This window comes from Electrophorus electricus, chromosome 25, assembly GCF_041902795.1.
Source record: "Electrophorus electricus isolate QZ-2024a chromosome 25, ASM4190279v1, whole genome shotgun sequence".
In the NCBI taxonomy this organism is placed as follows: Eukaryota; Metazoa; Chordata; class Actinopteri; order Gymnotiformes; family Gymnotidae; genus Electrophorus; species Electrophorus electricus.
This window is the reverse complement of record NC_137521.1, coordinates 9,115,187-9,127,500: the sequence shown is the minus strand read 5'-3', so window position 1 is coordinate 9,127,500 and position 12,314 is coordinate 9,115,187. Positions and strand designations below refer to the sequence as shown.

Sequence of the window (12,314 nt, the reverse complement as noted above, 5' to 3'; positions counted from 1 at the left end):
AAAGGTTTCATTTTGTGATGGTGTATTATTAATGTGTTTGCCTTGTGCATGCACATGGTAAGCACAGTAGAGTACTGAGGAAAACTGGTCTCATTTTGAAAATAGTAAGCGAATGAAACATCTTTCATTGTGATAAGCGAAACAGGGTGAAAACAACAGGGCCGTAACTGTGAGCTCATGAGTCACGGTTCCACATTCAGAAGAAACATAAAAAACCCTCAGTGGATACTTGATGGCGCAACCCTGGTAAATATGGCAGTGGGTCTGTTTTTCCTGTAAAAAAAAAAAAATGCCACTTTTCCAAATATAATTTAATCAGAATGTATAAACTTTTCAGGAGGAATAAAGCTGTTGAATTTGTTTTAATGGCGAAAAGGGTGGTCCTGCCCGTTTCATACTGTTTAAGAACCAAGCCTGCTGTTTCTCTGATTAAAATACATGAATATGTAAATGTGTATCACAATGTCAGTTCTATCACTTGGGACATCAAATCTGTGTGCAGGTCTGTAGAGGTCGAGCCACTGTCTACAATGCAGGATTTTGGAATAAATCTTACACATACATAATACCTACATAATAACACCATAAAGTACTTTTGCACTATATTGGACTGTTTGCACTTGTGTAGCATGTTGTCTGTTGCACTGTTGTTTTTATGTTGCACCATGGTCCTGGAGGAACATTGTCTCGTTTTTGTTGTGTACTTGTATATAACTGAAATGACAATAAAACCTCTTGAATTTGAACTTGAACTACCTTTCACATACCCTCTGTGTACAGTATCAAATGGTATTTTAATTGCATATGCTCTCTCATCCAAAAAGAACAGTATCTACTGACTGGACCCCCTCCCCAAACTCCCTACCACCTTCGCTCACACGAACAAACAAACATGTAGCACTGGACAGTGACATAAGGTCAGATCTTCAGTAATATTACACCCTAATCTCTCTCACTAAGTCTAGATGAATATGAAGTGGGCACGCACCCTACGCAGTGATCGGAGTCCTGGAGGGGAGAACTGGGGAGTGAAGAGTGAATAGGGGACAGAGTGAAAGCATGCTTCACTTCTCTGAGAAGTGATACAATAAAAAAAAGAGAAGAAATGAGGGGAAAAAAGGCAGAACATTTTGCCGGAGGCTGAGCTGACTGGCAGTGTATCCTGGATCACTCCTAAACCTTGCTATTTTCATATGCTTTATATCACAAATTCTCTCCCATACATGGAGCAGACCAATTCTGCACTATCAGAACCATTGAAACTTCAAAATCCCAGAATATTACAGAACCATACTTTTCTATTGTATTGTAGGACCAAAATGATTCACTGAAATCTCTTCTTTCCAGTATGGCTTTTACAATCAACAAATTCACACCCAAACATCAGTATATTCTCAACGAGACCACAATCATTACGTGCCATTTATATCAAACTACATTTGAGATCAGCATCTTCTTTCAACCTGCTCACTTAATGAAACACTATTACTGTCTATTGTTCCCTGCAAGGCACCATTAGAGCTTAATGGAATTCACAATGATCTTTAAATGCACCGTGGAAGCACTTTTGCTGTCAGTCAAGAGTCAAATTTCTCAACAGATTTTTTCCCTCTTATCCCTTTCTTTCTTTCTTTCTTTCTTTCTTTCTTTCTTTTCTCTCTGTCTCTCTCTGTCTCTCTGCCCTGACACCATTGCCCTGAGCATTGCCTCTAGTGAGCTAGCATAACAGACCACTGAGGCAATTACACTGTGGTGAAGGGTTAGCCAAACCAATCTGACCTGATTTGACTCCACCCTCTTGACCTTAATTCTCTTCCTCCTCTCTTCCACCCAACCCCCCTTCCCATCCCTCTTCCCCACGCCATAACTCACCGGTGACGGTGACGAGCATGGGAGCCACCAGTGGCCGGTTGTTGTCCAGCTGGCGGCTCAGACGGACCTCTCCACTCGTGTGGTTGAGCAGCAGCAACTTGAGCTCATTGCCCCGGTCAATGGTGTAGTAGAGGCGGTCAGTGATGTCCGGGTCATGGGCTGGGACACGCCCAATGACACCGCTTGGGAATGTATTGGAGCGGTTTGACACGAAGTTGTTGAATATGATCTGGAAGTCTTGCATCTCGGGCTTGTTGTCATTTTGGTCGACAAGCCGAATCCTGACGGTGGCGCGACTTACCAGCGGGGCTGACGTGGCCTGCACCACAATGACGTACTCACTCCGTGCCTCATAGTCCAGGTCGATAAGAGATGTGAGCTCTCCAGAGAAGATGTCCATCTGGAAGATCTCTGGGATGTTTCCTTCCACAATCTGATACATGATCTGGGCGTTGGGCCCTTCATCTGGATCGGTTGCAGTGATCTGAGCTACAACAGACCCAACAGCGCTATTCTCCTTCACCCGAACCTCAAAATCGTCAGCAGGAAACACAGGAGCATTGTCGTTAACGTCCATTACACTGACTTGAATGCGTACAGGCGTGCGCTGAGGTGGAATGCCGCGATCAACCGCAAAAGCTGTTAGCTCATAAAACGGAACACTCTCGCGGTCCAGTCGACGCACCGTACGGACTATTCCGGAAGTGGGCTCGATGGTGAAATCCCCATCCCCATCTTCTCCATTTTGAAAGGTATACTGCACCCGGCCATTAGCGTGAGCATCTCGATCAGTAGCAGAGATCTGTAAAACGCTGGTGAAGGGCGGGGCATCTTCACTGACTCCGCCCTGATAGTGTGGGCTGAGGAACTGCGGTGCATTGTCGTTCACATCATTCACATTGACCTCCACGTAGGTTGTGTCAGATTTCTGTGGGATTCCATTGTCACGAGCTGTGATGGCGAGTGTATACGTCATCTGATCCTCATAATCCAGCTCCGCCTGAAGGGTTATTGCACCTGTTGCAGGGTCAATGCGAAACTGTGGGATGTTGTCCTCTAGGAAGTATGTGATACGTGCGTTCTCCCCCACGTCCTCGTCCGAGGCGCTGATCACCACCACGGTACTGCCGGGTGGTCTGTCCTCGTTCACGCTCACAGAATAGTGAGCACTCTGGAACACGGGCCGATGTGTGTTAGCATCTGTAATGTTAACGTGTACCTGGCAGGTATCGTGAAGAGTTCTGTCAGAGGCAGTGACTGTTAACACATAGCGCCGCTCCTGCTTGTAGTCGAGTGGCAATGCTAGGGATAGAAGCCCAGCTCCTCCTGCTGTGCTAATGGCAAATCGGTTGCGTGTGTTGCCACCGGTAATCTGGTAGGTAACTGCACTGTTGACATCACGATCGACCGCCGTCACGCTAACCACACTTGTTCCAACTGCAGCATCTTCGTTCAACCGAACAAAGTACTCCTTCTGCAGGAACTCTGGACGGTTATCATTGACGTCCATCACGGTAATAGTGACGCTAGCTGTGGCTGAGAGAGGTGGCATGCCATAGTCCCTGGCATCAACACCAAAGAAATAGTGTTCCACTGATTCCCGGTCAAGCTCTGAACTCACTGTGACCCAGCCAGTAGCTGCGTTAATGACGAAAGGCGTGTCTGTGCCTGTTCCCGTTAGTCTGTACTCCAGTCGTGCATTATCACCGCTATCAGTGTCAATTGCCTGTATGTGCAGTATGGAGTGGCCAATGGGGGCGCTCTCCAGTACTGTTGCCTGAAATGGTGTGGACACAAAAATGGGTGGATTATCATTAACGTCAGTGACTTGGACACTGACTATTCCAGTGTTGTTAGAAAGAGGTGGGCGGCCATTATCTTGAGCACGCAGTCGTAGGGTGTATTCCCGTTCAGTCTCAAAGTCAAGTGGTGCCACCACCTGGATCTCCCCTGTAACGCTATCAATGGCAAACTGCCCTCTACTGTTTCCACTGATGATGTTGTAGTGCACAGCCGAATTCACATCTTTATCCTGATCAGATGCACTGACGCGCAGGATTTCTGAATGCGGTCGCACGTCTTCTCGAACCGCCACCACATAGCGTTTTTGGCTGAACTGTGGAACGTTATCGTTCTCATCTAAAACAGTTATGTGAACGCTAACAGTAGCTGATCGTGGACCAGGCTCGCGTCCTTGGTCGCTGGCTTCCACCAATAACGTGTAGCGTTCGTTCGTCTCTCGGTCCACAATGCCACGTGTGGTGATCAGACCCGATCGTGGATCAATCTCGAACGCAGAACGTGCCGCAGCTGCATTCTCTCCAACGAACCGGTAACGGATGTTGGCGTTTGACGGAGAGTCGAGATCAGTCGCGCGCAGCTGCAAGATTGGATAGCTCTCTTCCACGTTTTCTCGAATTGTTTCACGATACTCTGTCTGTTCGAAAACTGGAGAATGATCATTGCGGTCAGAAACAGTGATGGCCACCATTGTTGTTCCCGACACACGTGGCGAGCCATGATCTGTGGCAGTCACTCTGAAGTAGTGCAGGTCCATGTGTTCTCTGTCCAGAATATGCGTGGTAGTGATTAGGCCAGTTACTGGGTCGATATGGAAATAATCCATGGATCTGCTGTTCATTAAAGGGGCCATGCTGTAGCCAAGTCTACCTGCATCTCCACCATCCGGATCCTCTGCTAAAATTGATATGACTGAAGTGCCAGGAGGCTGGTTTTCTGCCACTTGAACCTGGTAGTTATACTGAGGAAAATGGGGATGTCGATTGGCAGCTCTACGAGAGCGTACAACAGGAGGGCCACCTGTCTGGTCTTCAAAGTGCCTGGAATACTTCACATCTTTATCCTTATTACTCTCTTTCTCTGTATGTTTCTTGCCCTTAGTGTCCGCATTTATTCGAGTGCTTTCTACCCGATCTCTACTTTGATTTGATTTGCCTTGCCCTGGCTGTGTCTCCTTGATTGCACGCCACTCTTTGTTCTTGTCTCCTCTGTCTCCTGTGCTCTCTGCCTCTCTCTCGGTCTCTGAGGTGACTCTGCTTTGACCTTTACCTCCCCCTCTCGCTAAATTTGTGCCTGTTTCCAGCGCCTCTCCCTTTGTGTTTTCTGCAATCACCAACTCCTCGTTTTCCTCTCTCTCCTGATTTCTAGCCTGCCTGTTACCCTTCGCCTTGCTCCCCCGATCCTGGCTGCCCACCCCCTTCATCGCTCCTTCCCTCTGCCCTCTCCCCACGGCTCCCAGCCACTCCTCACGCTGACTGACAGCCTCAGCTTGTAATGACACTCCGTTACTGGATTTTAATTGCGGCCGCGTGGCTCCCATGGTGACGTCTAAGCTGCTGCTAGCGCGGCTGTCGGCGCATGCCTGGATTGAACTCCCCGTTGGCGCAGAACTCCGTTGAGTACGAGCACATGGCACATGCAGTGTTAACTTTTCTGGCAAGTCATCACCATCCTTCTCATCATCATTTGGAGCAATGTGTGTTAGATTTATGTGTGTTTCATCGTTGCCTCTATTCATTTGTTTGTTATTCCGATTTTTATTGTTGTTGTTGTTGTTGTTGTTGTTACTATTCACCAAAAACACACTTCGAACGAAAAGAAGAGAATTTGTATCGAATTTGTCGTTAGGAGCTGTCCAAAGAGATCGTGGTGCTCCCTGCACGGTGTCTTTGTTGTTACCCCAAACGGCGTGAGTTCCTTCGTGAGTGTGTGAGTCACCAGATGGTTTGGTGGAGTTTAATTCAAACGACAAGAAGATGCGTGGCGTTGTATCAGTAACTGTATCGGTCACGGTAAATGGTGAGTCAGAGATATGAACTTCGCTGCGTTCCGCCTCAGACTGATAAGTGACGAGACTGGATGTTGTGTGATAATTAGTTTCTCTTTCGTCTGAGCGAGAGGGGTTTCCAGTAAGTCTCGCGGCATGATGGATTCGCTTGTCCCGTCGTGACACATCCTCCGTGGAAACAGAAGAGTCAGCAGCACGCGCAATACTTTGTTGCAGACCACATGAGAATTTATGCCTCCAGCCCTGTTCATTCTTCTCGCGGAAATTTGCGTCTAGGTCGGTGGTGTTAACGACCGCGATATTAAAACATAACGACGATAAAGTGTTGTGAAGAAATGCGATGCACTTGCGTTCTCTAGTACTTTCTCCACAATTTATGCACCTAACGGGTGCGGAGCGCCTTAGATGGGTGCTGAACCGGCGTAAGCATCTTTTAGAGCAACCCGTGTGCACGACAGTGACTCCTGTAATCCAGTGTCGAAAGCTGTTTGCAATTCCTATTACAGCTACAGAAACGTGCTGTGTCCAGAACTCGCGTTCCACACACACCCCAGTATTCCCAGCGGCTGTATTAAAATACCCACGCCAGCCATCACTGGTGGGATCGATAACATTGAAAAAGCCTGAGGAGGGACTGTCCGTTTTCCTTTTGTCCAATTTACTGGCGTCCGAAACACTAGAAGCCACATTAGAATAAGAATGAGAATTGTCTTTTAATTGCGACTGAGCCTGCCTCTTGGCAGTGGTCAACTTCCCTTTTGAGTGAGAGCAACTGTGGCCAGGCCCGGTTCTCCAACCTCCGGAACTCCCGCTATCCAAACAGGACTTAGAATCTATCCAACCCTGTCCCCTGTACTCGCTTCGTACAAAGACCCGCCCCGTGTCGAGGGGAGTCTGTAGTGGTGAGATCGCTCTAGTCCTTTGTACAGACCTCTTTTTGCCATTCTGCATCAGAGAAACAAGAAAATGAGAAACAACGCCCTTCCCTAAACCGCCAACGCTCCTAACTAGCTGTTGATGATAACGTCTGCTCCGCGGCGCCGGTTCTGATATATATAAATTATTGTAATCCACCGGTAACGTGCCGACGGGGGCTCCTGCTGATCTGTTCCGTGAGCATGACTTGTAGATGGGGAATTCTAATCCCGATTCAAGCCACGCTATCGTCCATGAAGGGCGGATCTCCAAAGCGCCCCCAGCCAAAGCCCCCGATCTCGATCCGTCGGGCTGGCTGAGGTTCCGAGTGTCTCCGGGGGCTGGGTGGGAGCACAGGGAGCCCCGGCACGGCCCCGCTGCCCTCCCCGGAACAACGGCGAACAAAGAGCAGAGGAGAAGGTGTAGCAGTAGCGGCGAAGGCGAACTAAAGACCCGCAGCAGTGCAGCCATTAGTATGGTGAGATCCTTTCTCTCCCCCTTTCTCGCTCTCACCCCTCTCTCTGTCTCTCACCTTCTCGCTCTCTCCGAACGGGTAGGTCTCTCTCTCTTTCTCTCTCTTGTTCTTTCTCTCCCGATGCCGGCTAAGTCGCCAGCTCCTCCGACACCGCCCGACGCCTTCCGCCGTGCTCCCCGGTCTCACGGTGGTCCCGGGAAGCTCGCATCTACTCTGGGTGTTCGGTGGAGCTCGCGCTAACAGCGGCACGGGCGCAGCATCTCCCTTACTCACACATCCAACATGGCTCACAGCGGAACCCTGTGCTACTATCATTCCTCCCCCCCCCCACCTCTCTCTCTCTCTCCCTTTCTTTCTATATCTCTTTCTCATTCTCAGATACAGACACCCCCCCTCCTCCTCATTCGGACGCGGAGAATAGTCCAGTCCAGTGTGCGCAAGGCTGTTTCACCAACCGTGGCCGCCATATCCGTCACTAGAAAGGGACTTGAAAGGTACTAATATTAATATAGAAGTCTAAAACCTTATTGAAGGAGAAAATATTGGTAATATTAACAAAATCTAAAGTGTAAGTATAAGCAAGATTAAGAAGATATGTCAAGCATGCAGCATGACTTTCCAATCACAGGTTTTAACAATAAATGTCTATTGCATTTTAACATAAGCCACTTTATATAAAGTATAAAGCTTCGAGAGGTTGCTTTGTTTTTACGGAAACTAATTCAGTTGATGTCCACCTGTGACGTCATGCCTTGTCCACAGAATACTACAGGCGCAAGTATTTTTCGATTTATTCATACTCACACAATTCCTCCACCACGTTATTCTTTTAAAAATAAATAAATAAAGAATGCGCTAATATTGTTTAAAAGGATAACCACTTGTCTAGATCGCATACATTCAAATGGAGATCTAGCCTCTTAAGATCTAAATAAATAAATAAAAACTTTTAAAATGTAGAAAAGATGAAGAATTTTGCGTGTGGTTATTTAAACTCTCAACAAAAAAAGTTCAGATTAAGGTGGTGTGTTTTTACAACACATTATGTACGAGGTAATTTTACTACCGGATATTCTTGCCCCGCGAGGTGGCCTGAGAAAGCCAAAGCTCCATCAGAAATAGAGCTGCACGCTACAAAAACCAATCTGTGTCTCGTACAGTCTAGCTGGCGCGTAGATGGTTGGAACGAATCCACGGATGTTGAAAAATTCATACGGCTCAATTATACCAGACAGACACGCGCGCGCGCGAGATAAGCTGCCCTCGCGCCCACAGTTCTCATGCTCGCTTGTCTGAGCTGGACAGACAGACTTCTAGGCTGACTGAGGGTCTAGGCTCATATCCTCGCGTTCTCTATGTAATCGCGATAGCTAAGTATAATAATAATAATAATAATAATAATAATAATCTACTTGTGGATCGTAGCCGTTATTTGGGTATCAGCGCACTGTGTGTCTATACGTTTGTCATGTTGGCTTGATGGTCTTATATCATTCAGCGATGGCAACCTAAATCACATTAGGGAAGAAGAGGAGGGAGTCCCATAAAAGCCCTTCCTTAATAAAGCTTGTATTTTCTATTGACTCGCAAAGCTGATCAAACTGCCTACGAATCATTGCCACATTCCGTCTTCATTCACTAAGGACTCCGTAGGGTAACGGAATCACATGTATCTACGTATATTTATCATCATCCAAAGCGCGTAGCTCATATGCTGGGCACGATAACCAGATCGGCTCAGCTCCGTCTGACGACGTTCCACGAGGTTTCAGGTTCGACTAGCCTAAAGATATTAACACTTCATTCAGATATATTAAATTCAGTTCCTTTTTTACTGCTATTGTACAACGATTTTGATTTATGCAGATTTCGTACAGGGATTCAGCATTCAAATAAAGAAAAAGTTGTACAGTTGTGTAAAAAGTTAATAAAACAGTGAATAAAATCCACAGTGAATAAAACTAGTATTTCTTCCGGAGAAATAACGTACCTCTTACGAAGAATGTTGCACTTAATATAGGCTCCTGCTCACAAGCGTAGTAAGTTTTCAAAATTTTCATAATTTTAAAACATCGATGTTTTGGCACCTGCACAAAACCTACATCTTAAGGACAGTGGGTGATACCTGTTTTAAAAACTAATAACCTTCTTCAGAACCATGGACAGCGCCTGTGCTTACCAGTCTACCCTGATGTGTGTAGCATCTGTCTCACAGGCGCTTAGCTTTAATTGCGTCGGTTCCGAGTGGGGGGGGGGGGGGGTGTCAAAGCAGTGTTTTTTATGTTAAAGATGGATTGCATCTTACTTCATATAACGCCATTTGACAAAAATGGCAGGTCCTAATCTCACGTCTTATGTCATTAACGATTAATTAACGAACTGTAGTTTTTTATTTGCACTAATACAACTATTAAACTATACAACTACTAAAGACTAAAACCATTGTTAATTTTTCTTTAGAAATTTATATTTTGATACAAATAACGGGGGCGGGGGCGGGGGGGGGGGGAGAGACCCCGTGAATCCAACTTGCAGATCTCACCGTACAGAGTGCACGTCTAACAAATTAACAATACGCACGCACGCACGCACCTTCCACAGAACACAATGCTAAAGCTGTTTCACATTTGAAGTTACCATGGGAACTGTAAGAGTGGGGAGTAGCCTGATGATGGGGTGGGGGGGGGGGGGGGGGGGGCTTTCGTGCTTGCCCACCTCTGTTGCACATAAAAAATACGTGACCTTGGCTTTCCTACCCAAGCCCAGCGACCCCACCCCCAAACCCTCCCCCCTGTTGCGATGCTTGGCCAATTCAGCAGTGGAGTGCCCCCGTCCACACAGCCCACTCCTCGACCTCCGTCCTGCTGATCTGGCGGCAGGTGGCTGTGGGGCGGCTTGCATCTGACATGACGGGTTGAATGGGTGGGCGGTGGCAGTAGCCTAATACATATTCACATGGTGGGGGGAGGGGGGGAAACGGCTCTGTATGAAAAGGTAGGACACGGATAATTGCATGAATTATTAAAACCCAGTACTGGAGCACCCGCTCCTATCAACACTGCTGGTTTTTCAAAAGGGCTACTTTTAGCACGTTTATCGCTACACCCATGCCTTTCTTTTCACAGCCATAGCCCCGCCCCTTTTCCCTCACACACACCCTGCAGTTCGTCACCTCCCTCACATACTCTTCAAGTGGTCACAACAACTGGGTGGTGTGTGTGGGACGACTGCGGGTCTGTCATCACGCCAAGGCTGCGAAGAGAGAGCACAAGCTGATTAAAACGAGCTGCACTGTCAAGTGATTACCTGTCTAGAAAAATTACTTTCCAATGACTTCCGTGAAATGTAGTTCTACTTTTTGTACATAATTTGAAAATTGGTCTAATTATTCGTGTAGGGAACTTTCTTCGGACCGAAAGCTCATTTAAATTGATTTCCCGACAACAAATTAAATTAAATCTAGAGTGTATTTTAACTCATGGCTCTTGGCTGGTATAGGTGGTAGAAAGCTACCATTGGCATAAGCAGAGTGATGTCATTAGTTATTTTAGAAGATTATGTGATTATGAGCCACGCATGTTTGCGTTTGTTGGATTTTGACATGGAGCTGTTTGACTGCTGATTTACTCTTAGCTGGGACCTCTCTCTCTCTCATTCACTTACACAGTCACTCATTCAGTCACAGGGAATACAACAAAAGTACTATTTCACAAGAGAAATGATACATCAACATAGTAGGAGGCCTTAAAATGATCTAATCATCATACAGAATGGACTCGTACACTACATGCAGGTACCCAAACTTATAGACAGACAGACAGACACACACACACAGACACACACACACACACACACACACACACACACACACACACACACACACACAATTTAACTGTGCTCAACATTAGTGAGTGTTACACACATTACAGACCTACAAAGAAGGATCCAGTGCAGCCGCACACACACCAGTACTTAAAGCTTTCATTTAACTACATATTGGAACAAATTTTAATTAATCTGTGTTTATACAAGGTTTTTATTTGTGTGGAAAAAAAAGAGGAGAAAGGAAATAGCTATAGCTGTAAACTCTCATAGCAACCACCTTCTTCATCTCCCTGGAAGGAATCTGCATATGACAAGTGTTCACGGCTTCTGTGCACCTCTGAAACGCGTTTGCTGACCATCTGAGGATTCACAGGCTTTCAGGTATTTTTGTATTGTAACATTATATAGCATTAAAGATTTTTTTTGTTTGTTTGTTTTATTTTTATGTAAATTAATCTTTTTTGTATAAATATTTTTACACATGGTATTTTATTCTGCAGCACCATGACATTGACATTCAAATGATAGGTGTGCTCAGCAAAAATTAATTAATTAAAGATATATTAGATATAAAAGATATAGAATAATATATATATATATAATAATAATAATAATATAGATATATAATAATAATAATAATATAGAATATAATAATAATATATAATTATTTCCAATGCATGAAATTCAAGTGCCTTCCAGCATGAGGATCAAGTGTATTTATTATGGGAGGCTGAGTGTTAGAGTAAAGGGGGGGGGTGGGGGTGGGGGGTAATTGAAGCTGTTTGTAAGCCAGCTGTGTATTGTATTTTAGTCATTTAGTGACCCAAATCACAGACGGGGGAGGGGGGGATTTGAGAGACAGGCAGAGACAGACAGAGAGAGATGACATTTAAAAAGCAAAGGAAGAAAAGAATTCATGATGCAGATATAAATATCCAGCCTTGTTATGCATATACTCCCCTGGTTCTTCTGCAGCTCAAACTAAGCCTCTCATTTTACATGACATATAGGTCCTAGTCTAAAACTCTTTCTTTTGCTTTGTCTCACACACACACACACACACACACACACACACACACACACACACACACGCCTTTTTCTATTTCATCTTTCTCTGACAGTATTATATGCTAAATGAATTTCAATAATACCACAATTCTTGCAGTAGCAGTTCCCAGTTTCCTAGTAACATCCTCTTGATCCAGAACACTTGTACCAAATCTTTGCACCCACAGTAAATTAGACATACCAAAGCAAAGTCAGTTAGAACAGTATGATTTTAATCACCAAGTAATATGAATATATTATAAGGAATAAGTTTCTCAGATCTAAAATAGGCATGGCTACCCTTAGTTCAATTTGAAATAATTTCCTACATACACTGAAATGGACACAGCTTCAGATTTATGGAATGTTCCT

The 12,314-nt window shown here is 45.4% G+C and overlaps 1 protein-coding gene and 1 long non-coding RNA gene across 4 annotated transcripts in view; one reads left to right on the top strand and one right to left on the bottom strand.

Moving 5' to 3' along the window:
* celsr3 (cadherin, EGF LAG seven-pass G-type receptor 3) overlaps window positions 1-7,369 on the bottom strand; it is a 47,795-nt gene extending 40,426 nt beyond the window's left edge. For all 3 annotated transcript variants that reach the window (XM_035522050.2, XM_035522051.2, XM_035522052.2), the window contains exon 1: window positions 1,873-7,369. In XM_035522050.2, coding sequence (XP_035377943.2) covers window positions 1,873-7,066 — 5,194 coding nt within the window. In that variant the 5' untranslated portion in view covers window positions 7,067-7,369. The remainder of the gene's footprint in view (window positions 1-1,872) is intronic.
* LOC145653696 (uncharacterized) lies at window positions 6,943-8,149 on the top strand. The gene is made up of 3 exons (XR_014119840.1): window positions 6,943-7,073; window positions 7,449-7,564; window positions 7,797-8,149. It is a non-coding gene; the product is annotated as an uncharacterized LOC145653696 (long non-coding RNA).
* The last annotated feature ends 4,165 nt before the right edge of the window (window positions 8,150-12,314 follow it).